General features: G+C 49.9%; 1 protein-coding gene across 1 annotated transcript in view; it reads right to left on the bottom strand.

Annotated features, from left to right (window-relative positions):
• The window catches only part of MUC2 (mucin 2, oligomeric mucus/gel-forming), a 70,717-nt gene that overhangs the window by 7,510 nt on the left and 40,570 nt on the right, over positions 1-22,637 (bottom strand). Inside the window, exons 40-61 of the mRNA XM_075427315.1 lie at positions 21,380-21,548; positions 21,129-21,208; positions 19,328-19,496; positions 19,077-19,156; positions 17,276-17,444; positions 16,999-17,104; positions 15,401-15,891; positions 15,118-15,229; positions 11,644-11,765; positions 11,352-11,472; positions 10,554-10,581; positions 10,197-10,201; positions 7,099-7,269; positions 6,557-6,852; positions 5,228-5,402; positions 4,414-4,661; positions 3,088-3,271; positions 2,755-2,956; positions 1,931-2,109; positions 1,206-1,275; positions 366-466; positions 174-205 (exon numbers count right to left, since the gene is read on the bottom strand). Of these exons, the coding sequence (XP_075283430.1) occupies positions 174-205; positions 366-466; positions 1,206-1,275; positions 1,931-2,109; positions 2,755-2,956; positions 3,088-3,271; positions 4,414-4,661; positions 5,228-5,402; positions 6,557-6,852; positions 7,099-7,269; positions 10,197-10,201; positions 10,554-10,581; positions 11,352-11,472; positions 11,644-11,765; positions 15,118-15,229; positions 15,401-15,891; positions 16,999-17,104; positions 17,276-17,444; positions 19,077-19,156; positions 19,328-19,496; positions 21,129-21,208; positions 21,380-21,548 (3,310 nt within the window). The remainder of the gene's footprint in view (positions 1-173; positions 206-365; positions 467-1,205; positions 1,276-1,930; positions 2,110-2,754; positions 2,957-3,087; positions 3,272-4,413; positions 4,662-5,227; positions 5,403-6,556; positions 6,853-7,098; positions 7,270-10,196; positions 10,202-10,553; positions 10,582-11,351; positions 11,473-11,643; positions 11,766-15,117; positions 15,230-15,400; positions 15,892-16,998; positions 17,105-17,275; positions 17,445-19,076; positions 19,157-19,327; positions 19,497-21,128; positions 21,209-21,379; positions 21,549-22,637) is intronic.

The raw sequence follows: 22,637 nt of genomic DNA, 5'->3' as shown, positions 1-22,637 counted from the left end.
TGTCATTAAAGAAAATAAAGTGAGTGACTGCATAGTTACCAATTAAAAGGAACAGAAGTAAAAACAGGAATGAAAAGTTGGGAGACCACAAAACAAGACTGCACCAGTGGAGACCACTCTCCTCTCCCCACCCTCAGCCTCCACTTGAAATACAAAAGCATATGGCAGCATACCTCTCTTGGTATCTTATCCACTCCAACACAGCCTGTGAAAATATATAAATTGCCATTACCACTCTTACAAGAGTAGACTTCTCTACTACACGTTGAATGAGTACTACATCCCATCAGATCTATGTTGCATGCAGGAGAAGTAAACAACAAAGAGGAAATAAGCATGCATCCAACTGAAGCAGTAAAACTCACCACAGGTTTTCACACAGACATCCACACCAGAGTCATGCAGCATTGTTCCATTAGGACAGAAACAGCCTTCCACTTGCTGAGTTGAAGTTTCATTTTGTTGACTGTAAGAGACAAAATGTTCAGAGGAACACCATTACTGTCATAGGCTCACGGAGGAAGATTACCCCAAATAATCTTGCACTGAAGATACAGTGGAAAATGATCTGCACATTTGTGACTTAGGGATTCTCAATCTTCACATTTGGTACAGCCAAACAGCATCAACAGTACAGGCACCCAGATTTAGGATCAAGAGAACAGTGTGTTTTGGTTTCGGCTGCCGCCGGCAACAAAAGCGCCACGCGGCCGCCCCTCCCCCCGCCGGCGTGCGGAGGAGAATGGAAAGAAAAGAGGCAGAAACTGGTGGGTCGGGATAAGGGCAGTTTAACAGAACAGCAGAGGGAAAACAGGAACAACAACGATACAAATACGGAGAAAACACAACCACGAACCGTAACGACCCAGACAGCCGCTCTCCCGAAACAGGACCGGCGCTGCGCCCCCCCCAAGCCGCGAGTCCCTTCCCGCCGCGCCGCCCCCCCCACCGGAACCCAGCGTGACGTCACATGGTATGGAATACCGGGCTCTGTTTGGCCAGGTGGGGTCAGCCCCCACCCCCCAGCTGTGCCCCTTCCTGGAGTCCGGTGAAAATTAACCCTGTCCTGGCCAAACCCAGGACACAGTGGTACCAAATTTGACAGTCAATTTAAGACATGATAGGAGGCTGATTTCTCTCACCTTTGCATTAGATATGAGTGAACAGTTGTATGAGCTATAACTAACTGCGAAGGAATGATTTACCTTGATGTGCAGGTTATCTCTTTAAGAGGACCACATGCTCTGTATTCTTTATGTGAGGGGCATTTATAAGCTGGAATGGCAGAATAAAGAGGAGAAATAGCTCAGTAACAATATCATATAAAAGCCGCATGACCTTATGCCAAGAAATTACATACTGACTACACATTTTCCTATGTATCTTTGACAATGTTGAGAAGCAAATAGAAAAAAACACAGATATCAGACTCGTGTCTCTAAGTGGAATTATTTTATGCAATTTAGCCACAGAGATACAGCACCTACTTTACATTAAGGAGATAAAGCAAAGAGTCTACATCTTGATTGCATTTTTTTTATCATTTCAGTCTCTTTTGCACAAGTTCTCAAAGGGGATTGTATCCCTACCCTCCATCCTTTTCTTACTACAGCTGAAAATGAATGCATATATCACTAAATATAGAGTGACCTACTGATGCCTGCAAAACACAAAACTATCAGTGTACAAAGAAGTATCTACTGATACAGATGTTGCTGGCACGGTCAATAGATGTATATTTTTGCAGGCTCATTTACCATTTCCATTGTTAAAAATATTACCTGTAAAATTACTTAAGGAAAGCAGCTGGTGTGATATATTGGTGTCTTCATTGCTCGGAAAGCAATATGATTTACTCTTAGGACATTATTGCTGAAATAGTTCCATATAAGCTTCCCTAGTAGTTCAAGATAAATGGCCAAATACTTACAGCAAACACCATTGGTATGACTTCTCCAGTCAATGCACACATTTTGACTAGCACAGGTGGCAGCATAGACCTGCAGACTCGAGCATTCCAGGTCTAAGTTGGGAAGTAAACAGTTATCAAAACTGCAGGCTGCATAGTACTTTTCAGGCTGGACAAAGTTATGGCACGGCTCAAACACACTAGAAACAGAAACATGTATCATTAATAATTCCTGAGTAATCCATTAATTCTTCAGTGTGCTTGTGCATGTTATGCGGTAATCTGGCAACAGTGGCACTTAGGGAGATGTGAACAAGGACTATCACAGAGAGATTTCTACTAAGAGCATTTATCTAGATTGTAACCTTTCAACATATTTTAAAGTATTCTCCCCTCACCTCCAAAACACTCAGGCACCAATATATTCTGTCAAGGTGCTACACGAATATTATCAAGTGTAATCATGAACTACTTTTCAAAAGATATTTTTGTTTGTTTGTTTCTGTTTTGTTTCTGACACCATCTTCTAAAAATGAAGATCTCTTTTCAGTTGGTGTCCATTTTCTGCTAAGTGAGTGTGGGAAAAGGCAAGAGCGTAGGACAGTAGAGGCCAGAGAGCATAGAATAATGTGAGAACATCAAGAAACATTGATGTAGCAGCCAGAGGGCTGGAAGCAAACTATCAGCAAAGAATGACATCTAGAAACAGTAAAAGAAATGGAAGCAACCCACAAAGCTGCAAGAAATGAAGCAATAGGTAGAAACACTTTATATTGAGAAATGAACCCTAACATTGACACTTTATTTGAAGATTAAAGGCTTATAAACCCCAGAGAAATGTCTACCTTCCCAAAAGCAGTTTGCAGATAGAAGATTCTTCGCAATCGGGTGTGGTTGTGCTAGGAGCTTTTGTAGGAATCAGGCCTGGAGAGCACTGTGGTTTGGAGGGATCAACAACTTGCCAATGATCTGCCATGGTTTCACAGTTTTCTGCAATGTTTCCATTTGGCAACATGCAGTCATCTGCTGTGTTGTTATTGCAAGTACCTAAAATTGGTAAGGGGAGAAAGAATTCACTCATATATTTGTTATCAAATTCCATTCACCTTTGTGACAGGATTGTCATTTACCTGTTTGTGGTTTTCTAAGGGTACAAAAATTACCAGAGTAAGCCTTACCACACTGTCCATAAGTGTTGTTACCAAACTGACTGTAGGCCATTCTGATAGAAAAGGACAAGCCATTGTAGCTCACGTTCACTCCTAGTCTAGAAATTTCCACTACATGATTTATGCCTGACTCATAGATGTTCACGCCAAATTTTTCATAAGGTAAAGCCACTGCCTGTTTGTTGACTGTCACCTAATAAATAAAAGAAAACAAAAAGAGACATATATTTAATTTGACTTCAGAAAACAATTGATTGTTCATTGCTTTGCGTTGGAGATGTAAGGAATGTAAAGGCAAATAATGTGCTTTTAGTTTGTTACAAGTGTCCCTGTGTTTCCTTTTATGTTACTGAAAAGTCAAACTTTCCTTCTCTGAGCCAAAGAAAAGGCCTATCAGCCACTGATGAACTAGTCTAAAATCCAGAGTTTAAACCAGCTAAATTCTAACACGCAACAGATTTATTAGAATGACTATGGCATTGAGGAAACCTTGTGAAAGTGCCAAATAAAATTCTCCTAAATTCCTAGTTCACAAAGTTTTAACTTTCTCGGCATAAAGGGAACATACTTATAGGAAAATTAAATTTTAAAAAATAAGCCAAATTCTGTAATATTTATTTAAATACAATAGCCATGCTATACCTACAGAACTAACACTACTACTTGTACTTAGCAATAGTAGATTTCCTCGCTCTGGAGAAAAAAGAGGGGTCTAAACATTGCAAATCTTCAACAGTATGGTGCGACCTAACTTGTAATATTCCCACAGAGTAATGTACAGAAATAAACCAAACCAACCCCACAAAATCCTAAAACTCTTCTCACCCACTTTTGAAGCCTCAAAGCTAGGGCATCATGTTTATCTTTGAAATAAACACATAAGAGCCCCTATTCTGAAAAATTCAAGAAGTGACTCCAATCAAAGCTAGTAATGGTACCTTTTAAAAATGCTTAAGCACAGTACTTTAATTGTTATGTCAAGTTTACATTGTATCCTCCTATTCAACATTTATTCTTTTCATTTGTTATATTATTTATAAATGAATTTATTTTATATCCTCAACTCGTATCAATTTGTCCAGATTTGCATATTTAGGAGAGATAAGGCACTGAAAATACTTGAGATAAAAAAGGGAAGAAGTTGTAAAAATTATTCCCCATATTCAGAGTTAAAGAAGCAGTTCTTCAAAGTAGTCCTATTTTGTAATCCAAACTGGTATTAAATATAAAACAAAGATTCCTTTTTATTTTTTTTCCTAACATTCTGAAACAGTTATCAGGTTGATGCCATGTTCATATATTAATCAAAAAGTCAAACGTAACATTCTCGAATACCTCCACTTGTAGAGTATTTGGTGTGACTGTTGCTATGCGCACTTCCTGAGTCTCATGTCTCACAATGAGAGTTCGAGGACAGGAGACTACATCCTGTGTATCACAATGGTAGTTATCAATGTAGACACCAAAGTTGTCAACTTTCTTATTAATCTCTTCCACAAGGACATATGTACAGTTCCCTTGATAGCTGTAGTATAGTCCATCAAAAGTCATGTAATGTGGGTCTCCCCAGCCAGTACAGTAACCTACAAAAACATACAGCTAGGTTAGCTTCTTATGGCAACATATAGAATCAGATCAGACTACAGACAAAATCTGTAGATGTGGGATTCACCGCATTTAACTTTAAGCTTTTAAATTTTTAAAGGGTATAAATCAATGTATAAGCTTATTATCTAGAACTCATCTATAATAGAGAAAAAACAGGCACTTTCAGGGCACAGTTCATCTGACATCTTTCTGGTAGACAACTGAGAATAGGATTAACTGCACCCTAGAGATACCTTTACTGATATTCTAAACAAGTAACTAGGCTTCTAGTCTATAGATGTCTGCATCTGTACATTTAAATCCTGCCTTGGGAGACCAATTTATTTTACTAACACAAGAGTTATGTAGAAATTATGGCAATTAAATTAAGTAAAAGCCCCTGCTCAGCTAAAAAGAACGAATAAAGCACTCCAAACAGATGAACACTGGAAGTATGAGGGTCACAGCCTTGCACGATACTTGTCCTCTGATAAATATTGTTGCTTTTGACACTAGCGTTGTTCCCACAACAGACAAAATATTCAACAAAATGTACACTTACAATCACACTCCCAGTGCCAGCAGCATTTATCCTCATCCATGACTTGCACAGGAGAAAGCCCATTGACACATACAGGTTTAGGAGGTGGATTACAGATTATGGGAACCAGCTGGACTATATTGTCTTCTATACATATTGCCTTAGTGCAGTTACAGAACTGTAATAATTCACCAGGCTGTGTTTGGAAAGAAAGGGGGAGGGGGAAGAGAGAGACACGTTATGAAGCAGTCAGACTGACAACAGTTATGCCTGAATACCTTTTGCAGAGTTTTAAAACACCCTATGTTTATTAACAATTTTTCACCCACCAGAAATCTGAAAATAGGAAGGAAGTCCAGCAGTCTGTGCCATCAAGGTCAGCAAGATGACCTAGCACTACTAAGAGCTGCTAAGTGAAAAGCATTACCTACAAAATTCAAGCCAGTAACCTGCTGTGGGAATTGCCTTTTTTAGTTTCGGCTGCCTAAAAACTAGATGTCTTCTCTAATCTCATCACTTAGACTCCCTCTCTAATCAACAAGGAAAGACACTGATCAATATCAGTGATCAATGTATGACTAATCTCCTTCCATGAACGCCTAGAACAGATTAACAGCTAAACCTACAGTGAACACCAGCTATTTGCAGAGTAATGCCTAAGGTGATTATATGCATGAGATTGTATGCTTTTTTCCCACCAGTTTTTCAGTCATGTATAATTTTTACCCCTGGAGATCCACTAAGCAAGTTTGTAGACATCTAAGCTTTGAGGAGGCTTTAGAAATGTACAAGACATTCGCTTGTCTGTGTAGAGGTGGAGAGTTCAAAAAAACCTCAGAACTCCGAGTCAAATTTCATGAGCATTTGAATGTGGTGATCTGTTCCACAGTCCTCTCCTGAAACCAGACTACGACCTAGTATGACTCATTCCAAACTCGGACTAGTTCAGCCCTGTGGTTTCTTGTTGGGCTGCACTGTAAAAACACAAACAACTTTTCCCCACTCTGGACCTATACAAAAGTAGAAACAGAAAATACAGTTTAGCATCATTTAGTCTTTGGTTACTTCCTCATCAAAGCTATCCTACAATAAAGACAAACACTGACCTGTGATCTAACTCCTTGAAGAAAGCCTTTTTAAAACTAACCTTGAAGAACTCATGGTAGTTTATAAGCTATCAGACCAAATATCATTGGAAGTCATGTTGATGCCCAAGAAAAAAAATAGAATGGACTAATATGTCCTTTTCTATCCAGATTAATACCTAGTCTGTATGTTACTAACACTGAAATTATGTGCCTAGTCTTTATACAAAGCAGAATGCTAAAAAACCTCATTAAATCTACTCACCGCATAAGATTCACTAGGTGAAATAGAACAATTTCTTCCCAAAGTGGTTGGTGGTGGACTTCTAGTTGAACTTGAAGCACTGTGTGGAGTAATTGTACTGTATGTAGAACCTCCTGCAATGGTGACTGCACTTGATGTTGCAGTTGGCCCTGAAGTACTAGTTGAGCTAGGGGAAACAAGTTTAGTGGTGGTTGCAGTGACTGTGGTAAAATTACTAGAGGTTGTTCCTGAAGTGGTGGTAAAAGATTCTGTTGCAGTTGTACCAGAGGTGGTGACTGACACAGGGCTGGTTGATACTGATGGCGATGATACAGTAGTGCTGGCTGTAGTCTCTAGGGAGGATGGTCCTGAACTCATGGTGCTGATGACAGCAGTTGATCTTGTCAGAGTAGTGTGAGCTGCAGTTGTTGTCATTGGGATACTGGTTTCCATTACTGTTGTGGTGCTGTGGGGAGTGGGTGCAGAGGGAGTGGTGCCCAAAGTGATGGTTTTGGTGGTCGATCCTGTTTCAGTGGCTCCAGAGGTGGTGAATGTCACTGGGCTTGATGGTGACGACATAGTAGTGCTGGCTATAGGCTCTGGGGAGGATGGTCCTGAGGTTGTGGTGCTGACAGTGGTGGTAGGTAATCCTGTTGGAGGGCTCCCAGTCCCAGTGGTAGTAGTCTTGGGGCTAGACGTTTCTGTTACTATCGTGGTAGACACTGTACTTTCTACTTCTGTTGTTCTACTTGTTGGCAGTGGGGTAGCTGAAGGAGTAACTGTAGTACTTGTCTTTGTTGGTGTTCCTGACTCAGGTGTTGAACCTTCTAGACAGGGAGAAAACACAGTATTTTATTTTAAGTAAGCAAATTCTATTTATTATGAACTTCATTTCATTTTCTAATAAGCAAATGAAATTCAACAAACCTAAGCATAGGGTATTTAAATAGGAATAAACCAGAAACTGTTTTATTAATGGCTTTTGCATAACAGAGGGATTATTGAAAAAATCTCCCACATGTTGCATGGGAGACATTGATCTAAACACTTTATCAATGACCAATGTTGGATGGAACAGCTGTCTGTAGTGTTAAAATTTTATACAGCAGAGATTTCAGCAGTCCTAAATCCAAGGGAATTCACTGAGTTGATCAGAAAACTCTTTAGTCAATTCTGTATTGCTGTTACGGTATATCTATGGATAGAACACTGTTCCCTGTGCTACATCATGCGGCACTGATTTTGCTCAGTCATTTGATTCTACTGAAACTGAGCAGCTGCTGGAGCAATCTATCTTCTATATCTATATCCCAGGCATTTAAGACTACTCACCTACAAGCTATTTTCTTGGAACCCCAAATACACTTTTCTGCTTTTTCCTTCTCGCATGACCAAGCCAGTTTATATTATGGGCCATAATGCAGACTCTTTTAAAATAGTTTCTGATTAGCATTGTATAAATTGTTCACAATACTCAGAAGCTAGCCTCAGAGTCATCTGTTTTGTGCTTTTACAGCATGATGTGAGAGACACATGGTAGACAGAGAAGCACCATGTACATAATAAGAGTAGAGTCATAATGCTGGAGAATGGGAGGAACTAAGATATGTTCCTTCTACTCACACAGTTCACAAGGACTCAGCTAACATGAATTCACATTTGGGTGAGGACAGGCAACTTCCTTCATATTCCGAAGGAAATACAGGAACAGATGGTGTACTATCACAGAGGCAGATTCATTGGGACATTAGGGGGTCTGATGTTGCTGCCAGAACATCACTTCGCTTCCCAGCAGTGCGCAGGCAGCTGGACAACAGCGCTCACAGGAACTCTGGGACAACCCGGCTGCCCAGAGCCTTGGGCCGTAGCAAGGGGCAACCCACAAACAAAACCTTTCCCAAAACTCTGCCAGGCAAAATCTTCCTTCCTGCAGCCACAACTGCACCTCAGTGGCACCAATGGCCACAGGGGCAACGCAAGACAACAAAGGCAAGAAGGTCTGCACAGCTGTGCCCAAACAGCGCCCGAAAGGACAGCGCAACAAAAACAAGCCCCACTCCCACTGCACACCACACGTCCCACCCAGTACATTTTCTCCAGCTGCAGGGCGAGGTCCAATCGCAGCAAAAGTAAGACTTCCTGTCAGTTCCCTATCTGCCTAAGCCAGGCAGAGGAGCACGATGAAAAACCTCCTAATGTTCATAATAATCAAAGGAATGGAACTGAGAACCAGAAACACATTGTGCGCTCTCCCTCCTAAATGGAGAGCTCAGTACAGGACCCACTCTACTACACACTCATGACACCCCACCTGAAGTACTGCATACAGCTCTGGGGCGCCTTGTAAAAGACAGTCATTAGAGCCGGTCCAGAGGAAGGCCACAAAACATATCAGAGGGCTAGAACACCTCCCTTATGATAAAAGGCTGAGAGAGTTGGGGTTATTCAGCTCGGAGAAGAGCAGGCTTCGCAAAAAACTTTTTGCAGCCTTTCACTATATAAAGGGGGCTTAAAAGACAGACAGAGAGAGACTTTTTACGACGGGCTGTATTTACAGGACAAGGGTTTTAAACCAAAAAAGGGGAGCCTTAGATTGGAAATAATGAAGAAATTATATATGATGAAGATGGTGAGACACTGGAACATGTTTCCCAGAGAAGTTATGGATGCCGAATCACTGGAAGCATTCAAGGTCAGGCTGAGTAGGGCTCTGAGCAATCTCATGTACTGAAAGATATCCCTGCCCATGGCAGGTGGCTAGGATTAAAAAAGACTTTGAAAAGGTCCCTCCCAGTCTAAACTACTCTATGATGCTATGACTCATTTGGAAAAAATCATAAACTGCATTCCTTCAGAGTACAAAAACTAACACACGTTAGGCGGCCAATAAACATTGATTTCTCCCGTAGCAAGGTAACATATGAAAACGCAGTCAGAAAATTACTTATTGGAAATGAAGTCGGAGGCAGTGCGGTTATGGTATGTATTATTACTGTTGAAACCGTGCTTGCAGTAGGAGAGCTTGGTGCTGCTGAACTAGACACAGTCGTCACTGTTCCCGGGGTGCTGCTGCTGGTGCTGCTAGGGGGAATCGTGGTGCTGGCGGTGCTGGTGGGATGCTCTGTTGGCGTTGGCGTGGGAAAGTTTGTAGATACTGGTAGGGAGGTGGTGGATGTTGGTGTGGTCAGGGATGTGGTTGTCGCAGTCGGGGTGGGTGATGGTGTGCTGGAAACAGTCGTCGTTGTCCCCAGGGTGCTGCTGGGGGGGATCGTGGTGCTGGTGGTGCTGGTGGGATGCTCTGTTGGCGTTGGCGTGGGAAGGGTTGTCGATACTGCTGTAGTGGACACTGTGCTCACTGTGGGCGTAGGTGAGGTTGCCACGGTGCTCGCGGTGCTAACTGTGATACACTCTGGTCTGTTGGGGATGCAGCAGACACTGATCTCGTAATTGAGGCAGACCGGCATCGGGATCATACCTCCTGTGGTCTGATCGTTATTGTTACAGATGAGCCCGGTCTCAACATCGCATGTCACTTTCTGCCCTAAATCCTCAAAGGGAACGTTGGGGAATTTCGTTGCTCTGCATGAAATATTCTCAGCTTTCGCGCAGACCCAGGACGAGTCGTTCTTCAGAATATTCGCAAAGGTTTCGTAGTCACCACTGTTTCTGTCAGAACTGTCGGGGTAACTCACATCAATCCAGTCCGTCCAGATGCAGCCACAGTCTGGGAGACAAATCAACAGCACCAATGAGAAACAGCCGGAACAGCGACAACAAGCCACACTCGCGCGTGGTGCTCTGGGCGTCCGCTGCACGCAGCGAGGCCCCTCGGGCACTGCTACACCACTCAGCCAACCCTGCCCACAACAAAGCTCACTTGTGTGGGCAGGCCTCCCCTTCCAGCCCCTACAAAGCACACTAGGGCCAAATCAGGACACAGGCACTGCCCAGCCACGTGTGTCTCCCCCTCGCAGCTACGGCACACTCCTCTCTTGGGCTTCTCCAATGCAAAAAGCACTCCCGTAAGGGCAACACTCGAGGTGGAGCTGGACTAAGCAGGGGCTCCTGCTGCTCTCTCCCCTCCTCACGACACTCACACCACCTCGCTCTCTCAGGGCAAAACCAAACACCGGGAAGGCTTGTGAGCACAGAGGAAGCAGGCACAGGACACACACTGCTGCCAAAATATCGCCTTGCTGCCCAGCAGCACGCAGGCATCTGGACAACAGCGCTCATGGGAACTCTGGGACAACACGGCTGCCCAGAGCCTCGGGCTGTAGCAAGGGGCAACCCACAAAGAAAACCTTTCCCCAAACCCTGCCGGGCAAAACCTTCCTTCCTACAGCCACAGCTGCACCTCAGTGGCACCAATGGCCACAGGGGCAACGCAAGACAACAAAGGCAAGAAGGTCTGCACAGCTGTGCCCAAACAGCGCCTGAAACGAAAGCGCAACAAAAACAAGCCCCATTCCCATCGCACACCACACGTCCCACCCAGTACATTCTCTCCAGCTGAAGGATGAGGTCCAACAGCAACAAAAGCAAGACTCCCGTCATTTCACTCTCTGCCTGAACTGGGAAGAGGCACCATGGTGAAAAACCTGTCCTCAGAGTCCTGCTGAGGTAGGGAACACGAGACCCAGGATCCCGGCACACTCTGCACTTCTGAAACAGCCAGCCCATGGGCTATCTTTGGGTACCAGCCATTTCAGGGAACGCACAACAACTACTCTCACCACGATCCTATTCAGAAGGCAAAAGCTGACATGCTCACGGACCTTCATTTCTCCCGCAGCAAGGTAACGCATGCAAGCACAGGCCAGACAAGTACCTGGAGGTGTTGTTGTTGGAGGCGGCAGGGATGTCGTAAATGTTGGCGTGGGCAGGGATGTGCTTGTCGCAGTCGGGGTGGGTGATGGTGTGCTGGAAACAGTTGTCTTTGTCCCCGGGGTGCCGCTGGGGGGAATCGTGGTGCTGGCGGTGCTGGTGGGATGCTCTGTTGGCGTTGGCGTGGAAAGGGTTGTAGATACTGGTAGGGAGGTGGTGGATGTTGGTGTGGTCAGGGATGTGCTTGTCGCAGTCGGGGTGGGTGATGGTGTGCTGGAAACAGTCGTCGTTGTCCCCAGGGTGCTGCTGGGGGGGATTGTGGTGCTGGTGGTGCTGGTGGGATGCTCTGTTGGCGTTGGCGTGGGAAGGGTTGTCGATACTGCTGTAGTGGACACTGTGCTCACTGTGGGCGTAGGTGAGGTTGCCACGGTGCTCGCGGTGCTAACTGTGATACACTCTGGTCTGTTGGGGATGCAGCAGACACTGATCTCGTAATTGAGGCAGACCGGCATCGGGATTATACCTCCTATGGCCTGATCGTTATTGTTACAGATGAGCCCGGTCTCAACATCGCATGTCACTTTCTGCCCTAAATCCTCAAAGGGAACGTTGGGGAATTTCGTTGCTCTGCATGAAATATTCTCAGCTTTCGCGCAGACCCAGGACGAGTCGTTCTTCAGAATATTCGCAAAGGTTTCGTAGTCACCACTGTTTCTGTCAGAACTGTCGGGGTAACTCACATCAATCCAGTCCGTCCAGATGCAGCCACAGTCTGGGAGACAAATCAACAGCACCAATGAGAAACAGCCGGAACAGCGACAACAAGCCACACTCGCGCGTGGTGCTCTGGGCGTCCGCTGCACGCAGCGAGGCCCCTCGGGCACTGCTACACCACTCAGCCAACCCTGCCCACAACAAAGCTCACTTGTGTGGGCAGGCCTCCCCTTCCAGCCCCTACAAAGCACACTAGGGCCAAATCAGGACACAGGCACTGCCCAGCCACGTGTGTCTCCCCCTCGCAGCTACGGCACACTCCTCTCTTGGGCTTCTCCAATGCAAAAAGCACTCCCGTAAGGGCAACACTCGAGGTGGAGCTGGACTAAGCAGGGGCTCCTGCTGCTCTCTCCCCTCCTCACGACACTCACACCACCTCGCTCTCTCAGGGCAAAACCAAACACCGGGAAGGCTTGTGAGCACAGAGGAAGCAGGCACAGGACACACACTGCTGCCAAAATATCGCCTTGCTGCCCAGCAGCGCGCAGGCATCTGGACAACAGCACTCATGGGAACTCTGGGACAACACGGCTGCCCAGAGCCTCGAGCTGTAGCAAGGGGCAACCCACAAACAAAACCTTTCCCCAAACCCTGCCGGGCAAAACCTTCCTTCCTACAGCCACAGCTGCACCTCAGTGGCACCAATGGCCACAGGGGCAACGCAAGACAACAAAGGCAAGAAGGTCTGCACAGCTGTGCCCAAACAGCGCCTGAAACGAAAGCGCAACAAAAACAAGCCCCATTCCCATCGCACACCACACGTCCCACCCAGTACATTCTCTCCAGCTGAAGGATGAGGTCCAACAGCTACAAAAGCAAGACTCCCATCATTTCCCTCTCTGCCTGAGCTGGGAAGAGGCACCATGGTGAAAAACCTGTCCTCAGACTCCTGCTGAGGTAGGGAACAACAGACCTTCTACGCAGGACCCCTGCACCCTCTGCACTTCTGAAACAGCCAGCCCAAGGGCTATCTTTGGGTACCAGCCATTTCAGGGAACGCACAACAACTACTCTCACCACGATCCTATTCAGAAGGCAAAAGCTGACATGCTCACGGACCTTCATTTCTCCCGCAGCAAGGTAACGCATGCAAGCACAGGCCAGACAAGTACCTGGAGGTGTTGTTGTTGGAGGCGGCAGGGATGTCGTAAATGTTGGCGTGGGCAGGGATGTGCTTGTCGCAGTCGGGGTGGGTGATGGTGTGCTGGAAACAGTTGTCTTTGTCCCCGGGGTGCCGCTGGGGGGAATCGTGGTGCTGGCAGTGCTGGTGGGATGCTCTGTTGGCGTTGGCGTGGAAAGGGTTGTAGATACTGGTAGGGAGGTGGTGGATGTTGGTGTGGTCAGGGATGTGCTTGTCGCAGTCGGGGTGGGTGATGGTGTGCTGGAAACAGTCGTCGTTGTCCCCAGGGTGCCGCTGGGGGGGATCGTGGTGCTGGTGGTGCTGGTGGGATGCTCTGTTGGCGTTGGCGTGGGAAGGGTTGTCGATACTGCTGTAGTGGACACTGTGCTCACTGTGGGCGTAGGTGAGGTTGCCACGGTGCTCGCGGTGCTAACTGTGATACACTCTGGTCTGTTGGGGATGCAGCAGACACTGATCTCGTAATTGAGGCAGACCGGCATCGGGATTATACCTCCTATGGCCTGATCGTTATTGTTACAGATGAGCCCGGTCTCAACATCGCATGTCACTTTCTGCCCTAAATCCTCAAAGGGAACGTTGGGGAATTTCGTTGCTCTGCATGAAATATTCTCAGCTTTCGTGCAGACCCAGGACGAGTCGTTCTTCAGAATATTCGCAAAGGTTTCGTAGTCACCACTGTTTCTGTCAGAACTGTCGGGGTAACTCACATCAATCCAGTCCGTCCAGATGCAGCCACAGTCTGGGAGACAAATCAACAGCACCAATGAGAAACAGCCGGAACAGCGACAACAAGCCACACTCGCGCGTGGTGCTCTGGGCGTCCGCTGCACGCAGCGAGGCCCCTCGGGCACTGCTACACCACTCAGCCAACCCTGCCCACAACAAAGCTCACTTGTGTGGGCAGGACTCCCCTTCCAGCCCCTACAAAGCACACCAGGGCCAAATCAGGACACAGGCACTGCCCAGCCACGTGTGTCTCCCCCTCTCAGTTAGGGCACATTCCTCTCTTGAGCTTCTCCAATGCAAAAAGAACTCCCGTAAGGGCAAAACTCGAGGTGGAGCAGGACTAAGCAGGGGCTCCTGCTGCTCTTTCCCCTCCTCACGACACTCACACCACCTCGCTCTCTCAGGGCAAAACCAAACACCGGGAAGGCTTGTGAGCACAGAGGAAGCAGGCACAGGACACACACTGCTGCCAAAATATCGCCTTGCTGCCCAGCAGCGCGCAGGCATCTGGACAACAGCACTCATGGGAACTCTGGGACAACACGGCTGCCCAGAGCCTCGGGCTGTAGCAAGGGGCAACCCACAAACAAAACCTTTCCCCAAACCCTGCCGGGCAAAACCTTCCTTCCTACAGCCACAGCTGCACCTCAGTGGCACCAATGGCCACAGGGGCAACGCAAGACAACAAAGGCAAGAAGGTCTGCACAGCTGTGCCCAAACAGCGCCTGAAACGAAAGCGCAACAAAAACAAGCCCCATTCCCATCGCACACCACACGTCCCACCCAGTACATTCTCTCCAGCTGAAGGATGAGGTCCAACAGCAACAAAAGCAAGACTCCCGTCATTTCACTCTCTGCCTGAGCTGGGAAGAGGCACCATGGTGAAAAACCTGTCCTCAGAGTCCTGCTGAGGCAGGGAACACGAGACCCAGGATCCCGGCACACTCTGCACTTCTGAAACAGCCAGCCCAAGGGCTATCTTTGGGTACCAGCCATTTCAGGGAACGCACAACAACTACTCTCACCACGATCCTATTCAGAAGGCAAAAGCTGACATGCTCACGGACCTTCATTTCTCCCGCAGCAAGGTAACGCATGCAAGCACAGGCCAGACAAGTACCTGGAGGTGTTGTTGTTGGAGGCGGCAGGGATGTCGTAAATGTTGGCGTGGGCAGAGATGTGCTTGTCGCAGTCGGGGTGGGTGATGGTGTGCTGGAAACAGTTGTCTTTGTCCCCGGGGTGCCGCTGGGGGGAATCGTGGTGCTGGCAGTGCTGGTGGGATGCTCTGTTGGCGTTGGCGTGGAAAGGGTTGTAGATACTGGTAGGGAGGTGGTGGATGTTGGTGTGGTCAGGGATGTGCTTGTCGCAGTCGGGGTGGGTGATGGTGTGCTGGAAACAGTCGTCGTTGTCCCCAGGGTGCCGCTGGGGGGGATCGTGGTGCTGGCGGTGCTGGTGGGATGCTCTGTTGGCGTTGGCGTGGGAAGGGTTGTCGATACTGCTGTAGTGGACACTGTGCTCACTGTGGGCGTAGGTGAGGTTGCCACGGTGCTCGCGGTGCTAACTGTGATACACTCTGGTCTGTTGGGGATGCAGCAGACACTGATCTCGTAATTGAGGCAGACCGGCATCGGGATCATACCTCCTGTGGTCTGATCGTTATTGTTACAGATGAGCCCGGTCTCAACATTGCATGTCACTTTCTGCCCTAAATCCTCAAAGGGAACATTGGGGAATTTCGTTGCTCTGCATGAAATATTCTCAGCTTTCGCGCAGACCCAGGATGAGTCCTTTTCCAGAATATTCGCAAAGGTTTCGTAGTCACCACTGTTTCTGTCAGAACTGTCAGGGTAACTCACATCAATCCAGTCCGTCCAGATGCAGTCACAGTCTGGGAGACAAATCAACAGCACCAATGAGAAACAGCCGGAACAGCGACAACAAGCCACACTCGCGCGTGGTGCTCTGGGCGTCCGCTGCACGCAGCGAGGCCCCTCGGGCACTGCTACACCACTCAGCCAACCCTGCCCACAACAAAGCTCACTTGTGTGGGCAGGCCTCCCCTTCCAGCCCCTACAAAGCACACTAGGGCCAAATCAGGACACAGGCACTGCCCAGCCACGTGTGTCTCCCCCTCTCAGTTAGGGCACATTCCTCTCTTGAGCTTCTCCAATGCAAAAAGAACTCCCGTAAGGGCAAAACTCGAGGTGGAGCAGGACTAAGCAGGGGCTCCTGCTGCTCTCTCCCCTCCTCACGACACTCACACCACCTCGCTCTCTCAGGGCAAAACCAAACACCGGGAAGGCTTGTGAGCACAGAGGAAGCAGGCACAGGACACACACTGCTGCCAAAATATCGCCTTGCTGCCCAGCAGCGCGCAGGCATCTGGACAACAGCACTCATGGGAACTCTGGGACAACACGGCTGCCCAGAGCCTCGGGCTGTAGCAAGGGGCAACCCACAAACAAAACCTTTCCCCAAACCCTGCCGGGCAAAACCTTCCTTCCTACAGCCACAGCTGCACCTCAGTGGCACCAATGGCCACAGGGGCAACGCAAGACAACAAAGGCAAGAAGGTCTGCACAGCTGTGCCCAAACAGCGCCTGAAACGAAAGCGCAACAAAAACAAGCCCCATTCCCATCGCACACCACACGTCCCACCCAGTACATTCTCTCCAGCTGAAGGATGAGGTCCAACAGCAACAAAAGCAAGACTCCCGTCATTTCACTCTCTGCCTGAGCTGGGAAGAGGCACCATGGTGAAAAACCTGTCCTCAGACTCCTGCTGAGGCAGGGAACACGAGACCCAGGATCCCGGCACACTCTGCACTTCTGAAACAGCCAGCCCATGGGCTATCTTTGGGTACCAGCCATTTCAGGGAACGCACAACAACTACTCTCACCACGATCCTATTCAGAAGGCAAAAGCTGACATGCTCACGGACCTTCATTTCTCCCGCAGCAAGGTAACGCATGCAAGCACAGGCCAGACAAGTACCTGGAGGTGTTGTTGTTGGAGGCGGCAGGGATGTCGTAAATGTTGGCGTGGGCAGGGATGTGCTTGTCGCAGTCGGGGTGGGTGATGGTGTGCTGGAAACAGTTGTCTTTGTCCCCGGGGTGCCGCTGGGGGGAATCGTGGTGCTGGCGGTGCTGGTGGGATGCTCTGTTGGCGTTGGCGTGGAAAGGGTTGTAGATACTGGTAGGGAGGTGGTGGATGTTGGTGTGGTCAGGGATGTGCTTGTCGCAGTCGGGGTGGGTGATGGTGTGCTGGAAACAGTCGTCGTTGTCCCCAGGGTGCTGCTGGGGGGGATTGTGGTGCTGGCGGTGCTGGTGGGATGCTCTGTTGGCGTTGGCGTGGGAAGGGTTGTAGATACTGGTAGGGAGGTGGTGGATGTTGGTGTGGTCAGGGATGTGCTTGTCGCAGTCGGGGTGGGTGATGGTGTGCTGGAAACAGTCGTCGTTGTCCCCAGGGTGCCGCTGGGGGGGATCGTGGTGCTGGCGGTGCTGGTGGGATGCTCTGTTGGCGTTGGCGTGGGAAGGGTTGTCGATACTGCTGTAGTGGACACTGTGCTCACTGTGGGCGTAGGTGAGGTTGCCACGGTGCTCGCGGTGCTAACTGTGATACACTCTGGTCTGTTGGGGATGCAGCAGACACTGATCTCGTAATTGAGGCAGACCGGCATCGGGATCATACCTCCTGTGGTCTGATCGTTATTGTTACAGATGAGCCCGGTCTCAACATTGCATGTCACTTTCTGCCCTAAATCCTCAAAGGGAACATTGGGGAATTTCGTTGCTCTGCATGAAATATTCTCAGCTTTCGCGCAGACCCAGGATGAGTCCTTTTCCAGAATATTCGCAAAGGTTTCGTAGTCACCACTGTTTCTGTCAGAACTGTCAGGGTAACTCACATCAATCCAGTCCGTCCAGATGCAGTCACAGTCTGGGAGACAAATCAACAGCACCAATGAGAAACAGCCGGAACAGCGACAACAAGCCACACTCGCGCGTGGTGCTCTGGGCGTCCGCTGCACGCAGCGAGGCCCCTCGGGCACTGCTACACCACTCAGCCAACCCTGCCCACAACAAAGCTCACTTGTGTGGGCAGGACTCCCCTTCCAGCCCCTACAAAGCACACCAGGGCCAAATCAGGACACAGGCACTGCCCAGCCACGTGTGTCTCCCCCTCTCAGTTAGGGCACATTCCTCTCTTGAGCTTCTCCAATGCAAAAAGAACTCCCGTAAGGGCAAAACTCGAGGTGGAGCAGGACTAAGCAGGGGCTCCTGCTGCTCTCTCCCCTCCTCACGACACTCACACCACCTCGCTCTCTCAGGGCAAAACCAAACACCGGGAAGGCTTGTGAGCACAGAGGAAGCAGGCACAGGACACACACTGCTGCCAAAATATCGCCTTGCTGCCCAGCAGCGCGCAGGCATCTGGACAACAGCACTCATGGGAACTCTGGGACAACACGGCTGCCCAGAGCCTCGGGCTGTAGCAAGGGGCAACCCACAAACAAAACCTTTCCCCAAACCCTGCCGGGCAAAACCTTCCTTCCTACAGCCACAGCTGCACCTCAGTGGCACCAATGGCCACAGGGGCAACGCAAGACAACAAAGGCAAGAAGGTCTGCACAGCTGTGCCCAAACAGCGCCTGAAACGAAAGCGCAACAAAAACAAGCCCCATTCCCATCGCACACCACACGTCCCACCCAGTACATTCTCTCCAGCTGAAGGATGAGGTCCAACAGCAACAAAAGCAAGACTCCCGTCATTTCACTCTCTGCCTGAGCTGGGAAGAGGCACCATGGTGAAAAACCTGTCCTCAGAGTCCTGCTGAGGCAGGGAACACGAGACCCAGGATCCCGGCACACTCTGCACTTCTGAAACAGCCAGCCCAAGGGCTATCTTTGGGTACCAGCCATTTCAGGGAACGCACAACAACTACTCTCACCACGATCCTATTCAGAAGGCAAAAGCTGACATGCTCACGGACCTTCATTTCTCCCGCAGCAAGGTAACGCATGCAAGCACAGGCCAGACAAGTACCTGGAGGTGTTGTTGTTGGAGGCGGCAGGGATGTCGTAAATGTTGGCGTGGGCAGGGATGTGCTTGTCGCAGTCGGGGTGGGTGATGGTGTGCTGGAAACAGTTGTCTTTGTCCCCGGGGTGCCGCTGGGGGGAATCGTGGTGCTGGCGGTGCTGGTGGGATGCTCTGTTGGCGTTGGCGTGGAAAGGGTTGTAGATACTGGTAGGGAGGTGGTGGATGTTGGTGTGGTCAGGGATGTGCTTGTCGCAGTCGGGGTGGGTGATGGTGTGCTGGAAACAGTCGTCGTTGTCCCCAGGGTGCTGCTGGGGGGGATTGTGGTGCTGGCGGTGCTGGTGGGATGCTCTGTTGGCGTTGGCGTGGGAAGGGTTGTAGATACTGGTAGGGAGGTGGTGGATGTTGGTGTGGTCAGGGATGTGCTTGTCGCAGTCGGGGTGGGTGATGGTGTGCTGGAAACAGTCGTCGTTGTCCCCAGGGTGCCGCTGGGGGGGATCGTGGTGCTGGCGGTGCTGGTGGGATGCTCTGTTGGCGTTGGCGTGGGAAGGGTTGTCGATACTGCTGTAGTGGACACTGTGCTCACTGTGGGCGTAGGTGAGGTTGCCACGGTGCTCGCGGTGCTAACTGTGATACACTCTGGTCTGTTGGGGATGCAGCAGACACTGATCTCGTAATTGAGGCAGACCGGCATCGGGATCATACCTCCTGTGGTCTGATCGTTATTGTTACAGATGAGCCCGGTCTCAACATTGCATGTCACTTTCTGCCCTAAATCCTCAAAGGGAACATTGGGGAATTTCGTTGCTCTGCATGAAATATTCTCAGCTTTCGCGCAGACCCAGGATGAGTCCTTTTCCAGAATATTCGCAAAGGTTTCGTAGTCACCACTGTTTCTGTCAGAACTGTCAGGGTAACTCACATCAATCCAGTCCGTCCAGATGCAGTCACAGTCTGGGAGACAAATCAACAGCACCAATGAGAAACAGCCGGAACAGCGACAACAAGCCACACTCGCGCGTGGTGCTCTGGGCGTCCGCTGCACGCAGCGAGGCCCCTCGGGCACTGCTACACCACTCAGCCAACCCTGCCCACAACAAAGCTCACTTGTGTGGGCAGGACTCCCCTTCCAGCCCCTACAAAGCACACCAGGGCCAAATCAGGACACAGGCACTGCCCAGCCACGTGTGTCTCCCCCTCTCAGTTAGGGCACATTCCTCTCTTGAGCTTCTCCAATGCAAAAAGAACTCCCGTAAGGGCAAAACTCGAGGTGGAGCAGGACTAAGCAGGGGCTCCTGCTGCTCTCTCCCCTCCTCACGACACTCACACCACCTCGCTCTCTCAGGGCAAAACCAAACACCGGGAAGGCTTGTGAGCACAGAGGAAGCAGGCACAGGACACACACTGCTGCCAAAATATCGCCTTGCTGCCCAGCAGCGCGCAGGCATCTGGACAACAGCACTCATGGGAACTCTGGGACAACACGGCTGCCCAGAGCCTCGGGCTGTAGCAAGGGGCAACCCACAAACAAAACCTTTCCCCAAACCCTGCCGGGCAAAACCTTCCTTCCTACAGCCACAGCTGCACCTCAGTGGCACCAATGGCCACAGGGGCAACGCAAGACAACAAAGGCAAGAAGGTCTGCACAGCTGTGCCCAAACAGCGCCTGAAACGAAAGCGCAACAAAAACAAGCCCCATTCCCATCGCACACCACACGTCCCACCCAGTACATTCTCTCCAGCTGAAGGATGAGGTCCAACAGCAACAAAAGCAAGACTCCCGTCATTTCACTCTCTGCCTGAGCTGGGAAGAGGCACCATGGTGAAAAACCTGTCCTCAGAGTCCTGCTGAGGCAGGGAACACGAGACCCAGGATCCCGGCACACTCTGCACTTCTGAAACAGCCAGCCCAAGGGCTATCTTTGGGTACCAGCCATTTCAGGGAACGCACAACAACTACTCTCACCACGATCCTATTCAGAAGGCAAAAGCTGACATGCTCACGGACCTTCATTTCTCCCGCAGCAAGGTAACGCATGCAAGCACAGGCCAGACAAGTACCTGGAGGTGTTGTTGTTGGAGGCGGCAGGGATGTCGTAAATGTTGGCGTGGGCAGAGATGTGCTTGTCGCAGTCGGGGTGGGTGATGGTGTGCTGGAAACAGTTGTCTTTGTCCCCGGGGTGCCGCTGGGGGGAATCGTGGTGCTGGCGGTGCTGGTGGGATGCTCTGTTGGCGTTGGCGTGGAAAGGGTTGTAGATACTGGTAGGGAGGTGGTGGATGTTGGTGTGGTCAGGGATGTGCTTGTCGCAGTCGGGGTGGGTGATGGTGTGCTGGAAACAGTCGTCGTTGTCCCCAGGGTGCTGCTGGGGGGGATTGTGGTGCTGGCGGTGCTGGTGGGATGCTCTGTTGGCGTTGGCGTGGGAAGGGTTGTAGATACTGGTAGGGAGGTGGTGGATGTTGGTGTGGTCAGGGATGTGCTTGTCGCAGTCGGGGTGGGTGATGGTGTGCTGGAAACAGTCGTCGTTGTCCCCAGGGTGCCGCTGGGGGGGATCGTGGTGCTGGCGGTGCTGGTGGGATGCTCTGTTGGCGTTGGCGTGGGAAGGGTTGTCGATACTGCTGTAGTGGACACTGTGCTCACTGTGGGCGTAGGTGAGGTTGCCACGGTGCTCGCGGTGCTAACTGTGATACACTCTGGTCTGTTGGGGATGCAGCAGACACTGATCTCGTAATTGAGGCAGACCGGCATCGGGATCATACCTCCTGTGGTCTGATCGTTATTGTTACAGATGAGCCCGGTCTCAACATTGCATGTCACTTTCTGCCCTAAATCCTCAAAGGGAACATTGGGGAATTTCGTTGCTCTGCATGAAATATTCTCAGCTTTCGCGCAGACCCAGGATGAGTCCTTTTCCAGAATATTCGCAAAGGTTTCGTAGTCACCACTGTTTCTGTCAGAACTGTCGGGGTAACTCACATCAATCCAGTCCGTCCAGATGCAGTCACAGTCTGGGAGACAAATCAACAGCACCAATGAGAAACAGCCGGAACAGCGACAACAAGCCACACTCGCGCGTGGTGCTCTGGGCGTCCGCTGCACGCAGCGAGGCCCCTCGGGCACTGCTACACCACTCAGCCAACCCTGCCCACAACAAAGCTCACTTGTGTGGGCAGGACTCCCCTTCCAGCCCCTACAAAGCACACCAGGGCCAAATCAGGACACAGGCACTGCCCAGCCACGTGTGTCTCCCCCTCTCAGTTAGGGCACATTCCTCTCTTGAGCTTCTCCAATGCAAAAAGAACTCCCATAAGGGCAAAACTCGAGGTGGAGCAGGACTAAGCAGGGGCTCCTGCTGCTCTCTCCCCTCCTCACGACACTCACACCACCTCGCTCTCTCAGGGCAAAACCAAACACCGGGAAGGCTTGTGAGCACAGAGGAAGCAGGCACAGGACACACACTGCTGCCAAAATATCGCCTTGCTGCCCAGCAGCGCGCAGGCATCTGGACAACAGCACTCATGGGAACTCTGGGACAACACGGCTGCCCAGAGCCTCGGGCTGTAGCAAGGGGCAACCCACAAACAAAACCTTTCCCCAA

Source organism: Opisthocomus hoazin, chromosome 7 (genome assembly GCF_030867145.1).
Source record: "Opisthocomus hoazin isolate bOpiHoa1 chromosome 7, bOpiHoa1.hap1, whole genome shotgun sequence".
Taxonomy (NCBI): Eukaryota; Metazoa; Chordata; class Aves; order Opisthocomiformes; family Opisthocomidae; genus Opisthocomus; species Opisthocomus hoazin.
This window is presented reverse-complemented; position numbering and strand designations above follow the sequence as displayed.